Source organism: Canis aureus, chromosome 12 (assembly GCF_053574225.1).
Source record: "Canis aureus isolate CA01 chromosome 12, VMU_Caureus_v.1.0, whole genome shotgun sequence".
NCBI classification, from domain to species: Eukaryota; Metazoa; Chordata; class Mammalia; order Carnivora; family Canidae; genus Canis; species Canis aureus.
The window spans coordinates 42,216,380-42,231,089 of NC_135622.1; the positions used below are offsets into that span (position 1 = coordinate 42,216,380).

General features: G+C 38.0%; 1 protein-coding gene across 4 annotated transcripts in view; it reads right to left on the bottom strand.

Moving 5' to 3' along the window:
- SPDYA (speedy/RINGO cell cycle regulator family member A) overlaps nucleotides 1-13,002 on the bottom strand; it is a 34,944-nt gene extending 21,942 nt beyond the window's left edge. The window contains exons 1-4 of one of the 4 annotated variants that reach the window (XM_077843746.1): nucleotides 12,847-13,002; nucleotides 6,785-7,037; nucleotides 3,800-3,858; nucleotides 1,378-1,463 (exon numbers count right to left, since the gene is read on the bottom strand). In XM_077843746.1, the coding sequence (XP_077699872.1) occupies nucleotides 1,378-1,463; nucleotides 3,800-3,858; nucleotides 6,785-7,019 (380 nt within the window). In that variant the 5' untranslated portion in view covers nucleotides 7,020-7,037; nucleotides 12,847-13,002. The other 3 variants (XM_077843747.1, XM_077843748.1, XM_077843749.1) reach the window with 3 other exon arrangements.
- Nucleotides 13,003-14,710: the final 1,708 nt, after the last annotated feature.

The window sequence follows — 14,710 nt, forward strand, 5'->3', positions numbered from 1 at the left end:
GAATCTGCATCCCAGCTCTGCCACTACTAACTTTTGTAAGATTGAGAAGTACTTTTCTTCCTAAGTCTCAATTTCCCCAACTGTAAAATGAAGATAATTAAATAATGTATCTCATAGAGAAGATTTAAGGAGCTTATTTAAAAAAACATTTTTGTGGTGTCTTGCATATAATATTCAATATTAGCTATTACTATTATATTCTCCCAATTTATCAATCATCACCAAATTTTATAGAGTTCATTTTTCCTCCAGCATGGGGAAATGTGTCTTCTGAATAAAATTAGGGATCAGTTTCTTCCAGTCCTATTCCTTGAATCACACTTTGAGTCTGAATTAAAGACTGAGTTAAAACTCATTCATCACTACGAACAGTTGTGCTATTCACCTTATTTTTATATGTAGTTCCCTAGTTAAGTACTTAAAATTATATTCATACATTCCCAACTGCAGTATTTTATCTAGGTAGTAGGTAGAAAAAGTTTCGAGATTGAGATAGATTTTCTTAAACTACATTGCTTCTAGTAGAATTCTGACCTGTAGATTGGAAAGCCATGTAATTAAAACCATTTAATAGATCACAAAGCTAATATGAACTGTCTAACACAAAGTCAATACAAGAACTGGAAAACAAAACTATATTCCTTGGTCAAAGTTCAGTGTGTTAAGTAAGAGTCAGTCGTTACTAAAGGTATCAGTTATGAATAACTTCTATGTTATAGGCATAAACCTACAATCAGTATGTCTACAGCATTTTCCACAAACCGTTTAATGTAAAAGGGCAATGATGATGATTTTTACTATAAATTTACTGGAGGTTTCAGAGAGACTATTTTGGCTTTTAAAACATATCTAAGTTCAAAAGGAGAGAATCTGAGATAATTTATATGGAGCACTTTGAAAAATGAAAAAGTACAATACAAACTTAAGTGGAATACTTAATAACAAATCTTAAGCATACAGCAAGATCAGGTCAATGAAAAGAACATAAAAATACCATATTAAATTAAAAACACTATATCTTCTACATATAAAGGCCTATACAAAGATATATATCAGGTTTTAAAAAGTCTGTTTTATTTTTTTATGAGTCGCAATGTTAACTTTATTTACTTATTTCTTTAAGTAGGCTCTATGCCCAATGTGGGGCCCAAACTCACCACCCCAGAGATCTAGAGTTACATGCTCTACCAACCAACCAAGCCAGCCAGGTGCCCCAAAATAGCCTCTGTTTTAAATTAGATATCATATATATTATGAATATATACGAATATATATATTCATAATATATATATTGAATAAGTACCACATTATTATATTATGAATAAGTATATATTATGAATAAGTACCACAAAAATCACTTATAGAAAGCATACTTACAGAGCAATAAAGAAATTTATCCTGGTATGCTCATTTATAGTAAATTTAGCTCTCTTGAAATAAACAAAGGTCATAGCCAAAAGATACTATAGGGAAAAAAGTAAAAGTTAATATTAATGTTTTGTTTTCATAAGTAAAACTGCTTTAAAATAGTTATCTTTAAGATGAAGAATAAACTAAAAATAATACAGCATTATTTATCTTTATTACAGAATTACCTATTTATTTGGGTCCTTATTTTTTGACTTCCTATATGATACAGTGAGAAATAGTTCTGAACCATTTAATATGATTAAGATTAGAATGAACTCCTAAGTTTTATTATTGCCAATATTTTTTGAACCAAAATCTCAATTTTTTCTATCTTAAATTTCAAATCCAAAGAGAAGTTGAAATAATAATTACAAAAACCATACATCCTTGTCCTAGATTCACCAATTGTTAGTATGTTGCCACATTGATTTGATGTATATATCTCTACAAAATTTTTTTCCTGACTCATTAATTGTAGATATCCATACTCACTATTGATTGACTGATTGAAGGGGGAGCAATTTTTAAGTCGAGGTAAAACCAACAAAGTTGCTTATATTTAAAGTTCACAATGTGATGATTTGATATACATATATATTGTGAAATGAACATCAAAATCATAACACATCCATCATCACACAGAATTATCTTTTTTTCTTTTAAGACAACGTAGGATCTAGTCTCTAGCAATTTCATATACTTACTTTTTAAAATAATCTTTTAAAAATAACTTCTAGTCAGAAATTATAACATGGCTCTATTTTCATTGGAAAAAATTGTTTTAAATGTGTTATTAGAAAGATCTATCAAGTTTGGTATTAGGACCCTATGCCAGGTTCTATCTGTCCAAATTAAAAAGGACTTATAGTACTGATGTATTTGTTTCCCTCTCATAAAATACCTATTTATTCTACCTTCATAGGATTGACTACAAAGGTGAGTCCAAGTTTTCAAGGTAACTTTCAGTAGAGAACTCTTGAAATAGTGTTTTAAGGTATGGTATGCTTGTTAGCTACTTTAAAAGCACTGCCCCCTGCTGTCCAGCAACTTTAATTACCGTAATGCACTTCAAGTTGAAAACTACAACTCCACATGCACTTAATCTGCATAGATAGATATTTTATATGAAGGTGTTACTGTTAATTTTTTAAAATGTGACTTTGTGAATATATTTTATTTTATTTTTTATTTTTATTTATGATAGTCACACAGACTGTGAGAGAGAGAGAGAGAGGCAGAGACATAGGCAGAGGGAGAAGTAGGCTCCATGCACTGGGAGCCCGACGTGGGATTCGATCCTGGGTCTCCAGGATAGCGCCCTGGGCCAAAGGCAGGCGCTAAACCGCTGCACCACCCAGGGATCCCTGTGAATATATTTTAAAAGATCTCATATTTTAGAAGTATATCATGAAAAATTTACGGATAAAATGTTAGGATGTCTGAGATTTGCTTCAAAATAACCCAGTTTTGGGAAGAATTAGAAGAAACAAGCGGAGCCATGAATTGATGTTTATAGTAGCTACATGATAGACACATGGAGGGTCTTTGTTCTATTTTCTCTACCTCAAGGTATATATATTTGAAATTTTCCAGAATTAGATTTCCAAAATCCGAAATTAAGAAAACCAAACTCTGATTTTATCTTTGTTACCTTAACTTGAAATAAAAAAGTTCCTATCAATATTAACTTGATGGGTATTTAATCATAAACTAGTCTTCTATTCATCCCTAGCCCATTGGTTGGCACATTAAATTTAAGCGTGATGTGAATTCATGCTGAATCTTCTGATATGACTACCTGGTCTAAGATAGCATTTGCAAAGCTGAAATCATAACTGTCCAGCCAAATCTAAAGAGAATGGAAATACCATGGTCCCTAGTATGTACATGAGCATCAAGATGATCTTTTATGAAACACTGATTCCTAAATAAAGAATATAATAAACTAATTTTACTCTACAAAATTATTGGAATTTGTTTTATCTAAGTTACCTACAAAATATTAAAATGTATAATAGACTTCCTTAGCAGAATGAATGTCAGAATGTTCAGAATATTCTTTCTCTACAGGCTGATAAAAGGTAGTAATTCTGATCAAAACATAGTAAGTCTATACTGATTCTTGTTTTCAATCAAACAAATATAGACTTAAGGTAATTTAAATCTAATAAATAATACTCTACAATTCCTCAAGTATAAAAATGAATCTCTAATGTATGCTAATTTCAAAAATTAACGTGTAAGGATTTCACTTGGAAGGAGCAACACAGGCTAGTTCTTTTCCTAACCTTAATTGATATGACCGAAAATTCTATAAGGTTTTTTAAAAGTTCTGATGGTCTAGTAACATAATAATGCTGTTTAATGATTACATTGTTATCTAATTTACCTTGTCTGCAATTTTACAGCAGCAGTCCATCCACAAGAAATCTTGAATTAAATCGTCATCTACAACAAAAGATAGCTATGACTTGTTTTTTAAAAATAGAATGTTTCCTTTTGAAGAATCAATTTCTAGATAGATTATAAATGATGCTTAGAAAGCAAACAAAAATGGCTGAGTAGTGTTATTTAAAACGCAGTTTGCATTTCTTTGGTGTATTTACCATTGCAAGCATTGCACAAAGAGCTACTGCTTTACTCAGGTTTCCCATCTGATTTGCTCAGAGTGAAGGGGATATGGTGGAATGGTTTGGTTTCCTGACGATCCCAATAGCTCTTAGAGAAAAATATCTTGGGTAATTCTAGATTAGCTCTTTATTACTTTCAAAAATCAACCTTTACTGGTGGAAATGGAACCTGATAAAAGATAATGCAATTTTTAGTAAATAATGGCTTAATGAATATTATTTGTTTTCTAAAGATGTTTTACTCTTGGGACGCCTGGGAGGCTCAGTAGTTGAGTGTCTTGCCTTTGGTTCAGGTTATGATCTGGAGGCCATGGGATTGAGTCCTGCATGGAGCCTGCTTCTCCTTCTGGCTATGTCTTTGCCTCTCTCTCTCTCATAAATAAATATAAATAAAATCTTTGAAAAAAATATATGTTTTACTCTTTCTACTACTTTCTCCTGATAGCCTCTTATTTATCTCTGTCCAATTATCTATTATCCAAACATCAATAAAAATGTCTATATAAAGAAGATTCACAATTTATTAGCTATTTATAATTAACATTTAATTTTAGAAAAACAGTATTAATGACAAAAGATCAACAAAAATATTTTTAAAATATGTAAAAAGTAGGTCAAAAATACTTATTCAATTTTAAAAGGCTAAAATATATAATCCCTAAATATGAGTAGTTGTCAGAATATAATCTGAGAAAATCTGCTTTTGCCCATTCCCCTCTTCAAGTTATATAACAAACAAAACATACTTCTTTACACTGATTTTTACATCCTAGAAATATCATCAATATGGTCAAATATATGGAAGGTTCCAAGAATAAGTACTCATTTTCTTAGACTAATTAATTTCTGCCTTAATTCTATTCTTAAAAAGAAAACTCTATGTCAAACGTGGGGTTGTAACTCACAACTCCAAGAGTCAGATGCATGCCCTGATTGAGCCAGCCAGGCACCCAACTATTTCTTAAATTACACACGGTAGAGCCAGGTATTTTCTCTTATTTCTCATGATCAGTTATGAACAATAAAAATGTTCGTGGGTAATAGTTTTGCACTAGTCTTTTTTTTTTAAAAGATTTTATTTATTCATGAGAAACAGAGAAAGAGGCAGAGACACAGGCAGACAGAGAAGCAGGCTCCATGCAGTGAGCCTGACTAGGGACTGCATCCCGGGACTCCAGGATCATGCCCTGGGCTGAAGGCGGTGCTAAACCGTTGAGCTACCCAGGCTGCCCAGTTTTGCACTAGTCTTAAAGAGAAAAGGGAAACTTATATTAACAGCATTCTAGATCCTGACAGGAAACATCCTGGTAGTTCAACATTTTCCTACTTATACTACTTAAATTTTTTTCTTCTCATCTCATGCTCTTATTTTGCTTTTCTTTAAATCTTAACCAGCTTGTTCTCCTTTTCCTTCTTTCTTTCTCTCCCTCCCCACCTTTTTTTTTTTTTTTTTTTTAAGATTTTTGTCTTTTAAGCAGGGTAAACACTCTTGTCCCCAACTCTCTTTTTTTTTTTTTTTTTTAAATTATTTATTCATGAGAGACACAGAGAGAAAGACAGAGACACAGGCAGAGGGAAAAGCAGGCTCCTTGCGGGGAGCCTGACATGGGACCTGATCCCAGGACCCCGGGATCACCACCTGAGCCAAAGGCAGATGCTCAACTATTCAGCCACCCAAGCATATCATGTCCCCAACTCTCTTAGACACTAATGCCTGTTACCTGGATCTAACAGACTATGATATCTGTTTGACTGGATTCATTCCTATGGATATATACCAGAATTCGTCTACCCACTCTTTAATCTGTCTACCTTACCTTAAAAAAAAATCTAAAAAAAAAACCTTCCCTTTCTTGGCTAATGGAAGTAATATAAAGGGGAGCCTGGGTGGCTCAGTTAGTTAAGCGTCTGCCTTTGGCTCAGGTCATGATCCCAGGATCCTGCGGTTGAGCCTGGTATTGGGCTTCCTGCTGAGTGGGGAATCTGCTTGTTGAAGTTTGTTAAGAATTGTTTTTTTAAGATTTTATTTATTTATTCATGAGAGACACAGAGAGAGAGAGAGAGAGAGAGAGAGGCACAGACACAGGCAGAAGGAGTAGCAGGCTCCATGGAGGGAGCCTGACATGGGGCTGGATCCAGACGTGGGGCTGGATCCCGGTTCTCCAGGATCGTATCCCGGGCTGAAGGTGGCACTAAACCCCTGGGCCACCAGGGCTGCCCTTGTTAAGAAATTTGTCAGCAATGTCTTATGATGCTGTCTTACTGACATTCCAAATCACTGCTTATTATCTGAACAAATAAATTTAAGATCATTTTCATTATAGGAACATGATGATAAAGGGTAATTTTTAACAAATATTCCCCATATGTGGAGTGCCTGGCTGGCTCAATTGGAAGAGCACGCAACTCCTGATCTTGGGGTCAGGTCATGATCCCGTAGTCCCAGGACTGAGCCCCACATGAGGCTCCCTGCTCAGCGGGGAACTGGGCTCCCTGCTCAAAGGGAGTCAGCTTCTTCCTCTGACCCTCCCTTCTCTTGTGTTCTCTTTCAAATAAATAAATAAAATATTTAAAAAAACAAAAAGCAACCCAAATAAAACAAAAACAAATTGGTTGGAGACAGAGAATCTAACATAGAAAATAACATGCTCTTAGATTATTATGAAAAGAATAAAGTAGATCTTTGGATTCTCTTATTTTTTAAGTACTTTACAATTACCACTATTAAAATATTTTAAACCTACCAAATAATTTAAAGAAAGCAGTCATTTCCTGACGCTGTATAACTAGACAGGGTCCTTTGGGGCGTTTAGACTTGTTGGTATTATGTGCATTTTTTTCAGATGCTGGCCAACTATCTTTAAAAATAGGACGCTTCAGGTTAATGGGTTTTTTAGGCTGATGTGATCTATTTGACCCTGATTTTACATGAACAGTGACAGTAGGTGGTGTCTTACAACACAGCTGATTATGTCTCATTTTGCTTTCCCAAGATTCCTGTAAAAACAAAACATGTAATTATTTACCACACTCTTATTCATTTTTATATAAAAACAACTAATTGGATGACATTACCAGATGCATTCATATAAAATGTTACTGAACTTGCTACTAAAATGTTATTTGTTACAGTGACCCACATAAGAAATTGCTTTTAGAATTCAGTGCTAAGAAATGCTGTTTCCTTTGGATAATTGATATACCTTCTCTTCCCAATAATAAGATCCTGTATACCATTTTGCTTTGACTAGGGACTCCTAAATCAAATTTGAAAGTTAATTATAGGAACTATGCTGAGTCTATAATATATTTGTGATATTCTTTTTTCCTAATATGTTTAATTTTGCTTCCATTGACATAGTTTTGTCATATGGTTATTATATGCCACTTCAAATGTTTTATAGAACAAGGCAAACTATTTCCAGAACTAAATTATTATCATATCAAGTCTTATATTGAAAGCAATCCCCCCACCACACACAAAACATTTTTTTACTGGGTAATTCCTTGATATGTTACAAAATTCACTTATTCAACAAGCATTTACTGGTATTTACTGAAAAATCAAAGACATTTTTAGCAAAGAAATGTAGGGTATATGTCCTTTGAGAGATTCTTGTAAATTGATCACTCTAATTTTTAAAGTTGTGAGTATATGACCATATTATTATCTGACAGAGACTGATTATAAGTGTATATGAATGTACAGTGTTATAATCCAATAAAATCAGAAACAAAATTAATTCATCAATATTTAACAATATGCATGATCACTACCATTTGGTGGTAATTAGTTCACATAATTACTAGTTAGTATTACTTTTGTGGTCAAAGTACTTACAGGTGACAGGAAATGGAGGCATGCATAGACAAAGCATGAAACTACTCTAAGACCCTAATGAGAACCTCTGAATCCATAACTCACAGTGACCCAGGCAGCCATGCCTCCCTTGGTGTTCAAGGAGTTAGGTACAGATTCTCCTTCCTGACCCTCAGAAACTTCCCTGCTGAAGGAAGGAATGGAAAGTAAGATTGGATATATAAGGGCTAGATCAGCAATGTCCAATATACTGTGAGCCACATATGTAATTTTATATTTTTAAAGCTTCATTACAGAAGTACAAATAAGCAAAATGAACTGAATTTTAGTAATATATTTTATGTAATCTAGTATACCTAAAATATCATTTTAATGTGTAATCAATATAAGAATTAATGATATTTTACATACTTTATTTTTCACACTAAGTTTTTGAAATCTGGTGTGTATTTACACTTACAGTATATCTCAATTCAGCTGCTAAATTTCTAACAGAGTGAAATGTAGTCTTTTTTTTTTTTTTTAGTGAAATGTAGTCTTACCAAAACAGTAGTAAGTAAAAATATTTTACACTCTTTGAGTACTTTAAGTAAAAATTCTTCAGTTGCACCATCCACATTTCAATTGCTCATCAGCCACATGTAGCTAGTTGCTACCATATGAGACAGCAGAGGGCTAGATACTGAAGAACTAGGCAGAGGAAATTATATTCAATCAATTCTATAATTGCTTCTCCTCCGTTTCACTTCCCTCCCTCATCTTTCTTCTTAGATCCTAAGGTCCAACCAAACTGAAGACAGTTCTGGAGTCGGAGTTGGTGGTGTTACAAACTCCAGAGAAAAAGGAATGGGTGATAACTGAACCTTGAGACTTCTATAAAAACTTTCTGCTTTTTCCAACCCACCTCCTCAGGGAGACAGCTCGAGGTCTCATCTGCATCTTCCCTCCCCCCCACCCCAAAGTAAGAGCAGCCTTATGATCTAGATGGAAAAAATTGATATCAGGCTTCTCAAACTGGGGTGAGGTGTCTAAGCTCGGGGGTGGGAAGTACCAGAACACAGAAGAACTATGGCATATCTCCCAGGAGGTAAGTTTTATTCAATATTAAGTAAATAACTTAAAAGTGTTATTTTAGACAACCATGGATATACTGTGAAATAAAATGCAAATATTATCATATAAATATATATGTTCACAGTATAGGCATTACACTATTACACTAAACCCTTATGTGTTGGGATAGTTCACATAAAATTTGAAGAGATAAAGAACTGCTGAAATTCCCCAAATAGAGAGATTCATTGAAGTTAATCAGCAAACACTGGCAGGAAAGTTACAGAGGAACTTAAGGAGAGAAGCTATCAATGCTCTACTCTTGGTCATATTCTACCTTGAGGTAGTTTTAAATTTTGCTCTTTATTTAGATATACTGAGAGAATAGAGTTCTCATAGCAAGAGGAAAAGAATGCAAGGCAAATAAAAAATTATAAGCCATTACAAGAGGCACCTGGGTGGCTAAGTCAGTTAAACATCTGCCTTTGGCTCAGGCTGGATCCCCAGGGTCCTGGGATCCAGCCGTTCTTTTGGCTCCTGCCTCAGCCAGGAGGAGTCTGCTTCTCCCTCTCCTGCTGCAGCTCCCCCTGCTTGTTCTCTGTCTCAAGCACTCTCTCTCTCTCAGATAAATAAATAAATAAATAAATAGCCATTTCAGGAAAAGGTAAGAGAGAAGGGGAAACTAGGAGAAACTATGCTTATATGGCAAAATCCTTTAATGAGTTTTTACATGGGTTCCACCGACATGAAAAAAATCATAACAGAATTCACACTTCAATAGGATGTCTGGGATTTTTTGTTTTTGTTTGTAAATAGACCACAGCCAATCTAGAAGCATCTGAAATAATTTCTTTTCTCTAGAGATAGTAACATAAAGAGTTTTAGGGGTGGTGGTCCACAGAATCATACAATAGAAGTAGTATTTGGGGACTCATCTGCCTATATGAAATATCTAATTGCAATATCCAATGGCAATTCAGGGCAGGAAGGGAAACCTTAAATTCCTTATAATTTTAGTCTCATAATGAGCACTTAATATATGCAGACATTGTGCTAAAAGTTTTACATATTTTCTCATTTAATCCTCAGAATATTTCTATAAAAGAGGCATTATCTTATCCTTATTTTCTAGATGAGAAATTTGAGGTTTAGGGAAGAAGAAATTTGCCTGTGGACACATAATTAGCGAGTGATAAAGTTAGGACTTGATCTGGTATTGTTTGACACTAAAGTCCCATATACTCTAACCACCATTTTAAAATCAGGTTTGTTTTTTTTATTTAAGATTTTATTTATTTATTCATGAGAGACAGAGAGAGAAGCAGAGACACAGGCAGAGGGAAAAGCAGACTTGCTGCACAGACCCCAGGACCCCAGGATCATGACCTGAGCCAAAGGCAGATGCTTAACTACTGAGCCACCCAGGTGCCCTTAAAAACCAGTTTTAAAAATTAAGTGAATTCATGTGTAAAATACATGACACATGGTGAGCAGTCCAATATTACTGTCATCTTGCCAGGAAAACAAAGCCAGTTCATGAGCTTACGCTTTATAAAAATTTAAGTCTAGCATTTGCATTGTAAATGTGCACAATACATTGTGACTTAATGGTTAAATAAGCCATTGTTTTAGGGAAGACGGATGGGCTTATCACCTTTTTACTAAAATAAAATGACTCTTAAAAAAGGATCCTTATATTTTTAAATGACTACAGCATTTTTCTCTATCAGAACCACAAAATTTAAGTTGTTAAAAGAACAAGATAGCAAATTTAAGAAAAATATTCTGGCAAAATTGCTGGAAGCTTTGATGGGCTATTATCAAATCTCGATTATTTTGATGTTTTAGTTTTTTCTGACTTAATTTATCATCTAATGGTTATAGTATACTTTTAGTCTCAGCCAAGTACTAGGTGCTACAGCATTTGTAAAATTGTACGGCACAGCTGTTTTAACAAGAAATCCAAATCTAATTATAAATCCAACCCAGGGTGCCTAGGTGGCTCAGTCAGTGGCTCCCTTTGGAACAGGTCATGAGCCTCAGGGTCCTGGGATCAAGCCTTGCATCTGTCTCCCTGCTTAGGGAGGAGCCTGCTTCTCTCCCTCTGCCTGCTGCTCTTCCTGCTTATGCTCTTTTTCTCTCTTGTCAAATAAATAAACACAATATATTAAAAAAAGTTAAATAAATCCAACCCATTAGTGAATAAACCAAGTAGTTCAATGAAATGGTGGGAGTAAATGGAAACTAGATTGAACAGAATTATAGGAGTGATATGTTACAAAAGGATGTGCAGGAGGTGTGAACATACCCCCCCTCACCTCTTTTCTAAATGTGGTGACCATTAGAAGAAAATGAACAGCAGCTAAAAGGGACAACAGTCAAAGGACAATTTGTTTTCCTCTTTTCTTTTTTTTTTAAATTTTGTTTTTCTTTTAAAGACAGGATTCTTAAGTGTTCCTGAAGGCAGAAAAGAAGCCAGTTGGTAGCATATGTTAAAATACTGGAGAATAGACCTTTATTAAGACCTAATTCTGTCTAGCTATATGACCCTAGGCTATTCAAGTCCTGGGAGCACCCATTTCCTTACTTAGGATATTAAGATAATAGAAACACCTGTTTTCTTAGAACCTGGTGCATATTAGTATTCAATAAAAATGACCTATTATTAGATGTTAATAATGCATTTAGGGCAGTCCGGGTGGCTCAGGGGTTTAGCGCCGCCTTCAGCCCAGAGCCCGATCCTGGAGTCCCGGGATCGAGTTCCGCGTTGGGCTCCCTGCATGGAGCCTGCTTCTCCCTCTGCCTGTGTGTCTCTGCCTCTCTCTCTGTCTCTGTGTCTCTCATCAATAAATAAAATCTTTTGAAAAATAATGCATATTTAGTAGAGTTAATGAGTAATGCCTCGCATAGTGCTGAATCCTTAGCAAAAACTCGATATACAGCAGCACTGTTACTGTATCTCTTACAGGTAAGAGAATCTTTCAAGCAAAGAAGAGTCAGAATATGATGGCCACATTTCATCTCCACCTAATAAATATCATTTAAGTGTTAAACTTTTATTGGTAACAGATCATAAGCACCTCAAGATGGGCCTTTTTTTTTTTTTTTTTTTTTTTTTTTGTCAGAGAATAAAATTCGTTAACAGGCAGGACCTCAATTTTAACGTAGCATGGGTGTTTTGGTCTATAAGCGTTCAATCCCTTCACAAGTTTCTTTTTTTTTTTTCTTTTTTTAAATCGAAGCTAAAAAAAAAAATAAAAAGGTAAAATAAAAAAATAAAATAAAAAATCGAAGCTGGCTGGCCTGCAGCGGTGGTGGACGTGGAAGGGAAGGACACCTGGAAACTGAGGGAGAAGGGCTCAGGGCCGGGCACTGAGATGCACCAGCTCGGACCTCGGGACCTCGGGACTCTGGGGAAGGCGACGCGCTGAAGCGGATCCACGTGCAAGGGGCGGCCTCCCTCGAGATCCGACCGCGGCACGGCGCCGGCACCGGGAGGATAACGGCGGGCGGGTCGCCGAGTCCCCCGACCCAGCCCCAGCCCACCCCCACCCCCACGCCGGCGCCTCTGCTGCCCGCAATGACCAGCCGCCCAGGCCCGCGGCCGACCCCGCGCCCTCGAGGCCCCCAGAGCGAGAGCGGCGGACTGAGGGGGCCGCGCCGGCTGCCACCACAGCCGCGCGTCGCCGTCGCCCCGGGCCGCCGGGCTCCCATCTCCAGGCCCCGGGCACCGCGAGGGCGGGCTCGCGTCGCGGCAGGGGCGCCTGAGGGGACTCACGGGCGGAAGCGTGTGGGCAAGGGGCCGCGACGGCCGCCACACCCTCACACACGGTGGGCGACGCGGCCCGCCGCCAGAGCGAGGGAGGGACCGGGCGCAGCCCCAGCTGGAGGGTGGCCGGCGAGGCCCCAGGCCGGGGCGCGAGCGGAAGATACCTGCGGAAACGTGGGGCTGGGGAGCGGGGGCAGGGCCGGCGGCAGCCTCCCTCGGGCGCTCCGGGGCCTTAGGCGGTTGCTCGCCACTCGCTCAGCCCCGCTACCGGCTCAGAGGCCTCCCGCCCACCCCATCGCGGGCCAATCAGCGTACAGAGCCGCCGCCGGGGGCGGGGCCTGCCCGCGTCTGCGCGCGCCGCCCCCCCCCCCCAGCTCCAGCTCCAGCTCCAGCTCCAGCTCCAGCTCCAGCTCCAGCTCCAGCTCCAGCTCCAGCGCTCCTGCGCCTGCGCGCCGCCTGCGTGCCGAGCTCCCGCTCCCTGCGGACCTTCTACCTGGCCTTGCTGACCCTCCGGGCCGGATCCTGGAAGAACGCCACCACCCTCCCAGACCTCGCTGGCCCGCCAATTTAGCCCCTTTCCCTTGGACACTCTTGGGTTAGAGCCATTTATTTACGTTCCCGGGTTAGATGGAGTTAGATGGAGACGTCCTGCGGGGCTGGGACTTGAGGTCTTCCCTAAGTCACGTCCACCTCGCAGCACAAGCAGGACACCTTGCACACACGCTGGCAGGTACTAGATAGAGAGACGTCAATCGTACGATGACAAAGAATCAGAAGTGAACTTTGCAGCAGCCATTATAATGCCCATTCAATTACTGCTATGTTTAACTATATAATCAGAAGAAGAGACCACTTAAACTAAAAAAGGTGTGAATACCGTGTTAAGGGTGATGTTACACTATTCCATTGAATCTGCTGTTCTAAGCAGTACATTTTTCTACAGGAACCTTTCCATTTTGGTCTCATCGAAGCCCTCGGCCAGGTGCCTGGGATGTAGTGGATGCTTAGTTAACACTTACTGAATGAATAAAAGGATTCTTCATAGCTTTTTTCCCCCTCCTGTGACATCCTTTCTTCCCTTCCCTTCCACCACCTGTGGAAGCACGCCAGTATGACAAGATTCATCGGAGCAAGAAATTCTATTTGAAAGATGGTGTTATGTGTTTTGGAGGGAAGGACTATGTATTTGCAAAAGCCGCTGGTGATGCAGAGTGGTAAAATATAAGCTCGGTACACCATAAACATCAGTGGACTATATTACATATTGTGAAACATTTTTATTTTAAATATAGTCCAATACAGAGATGCTCAAATTTTAGTTCACTGTATGGAATTTTAAAAAATTAGAATTCTGATGTAGAAAAAAAAAAAAGCAAACATGCTTCCTCTCCCCCCACACCATTAACATATCATGGCCTTTTTTCCACGTTGCTGCCCTCTTTCTAAAGTCAGTTTTATTGACTGGGCAATACTCCAGAGTGGGATGGACCAAATTTAAATCATTTTGATATCTGGGTTGCTTCCAATTTTTCAGCTCCTACGGTTATTACACTTAAAAACAAATTTGGTAAAAAAAAAAAAAAAAAATTTGGTTTTGCCAATTTGTGGTATTTCCTAGCACTTAGTTACTCAGCAACCCGGAAGTATGACTTTGTTAGGTCCCTTCTTTCTTGGGCTCTCACACAGCAAGATCTGAGAGATGAGGGTGGTGTAGTCTGGGAACTCATTTTCCTTAGGAATGCCACCTTTCCCCTTGGCCCTTACATGGTGGAATGGACCAAGAAAATATCAACTGGTCATGAGAACCTGCAACATTTATGCTCCTAGGAAAATAACTGCGTTAAGCCTCATTCCTCTGGTTTCCCTGGATTCCTCTTTTATCCTCCAATATATTGGAGTCACTGTGATTATTACTTTCCAGCTTTGTGTATAGAACGTTTACAGGACTGTAAATGTTCACTATATGGAAATACAGACACAACTAAAATGTAAGGCACAAGGAGTTGTGCAACTTGAGATGCATATATA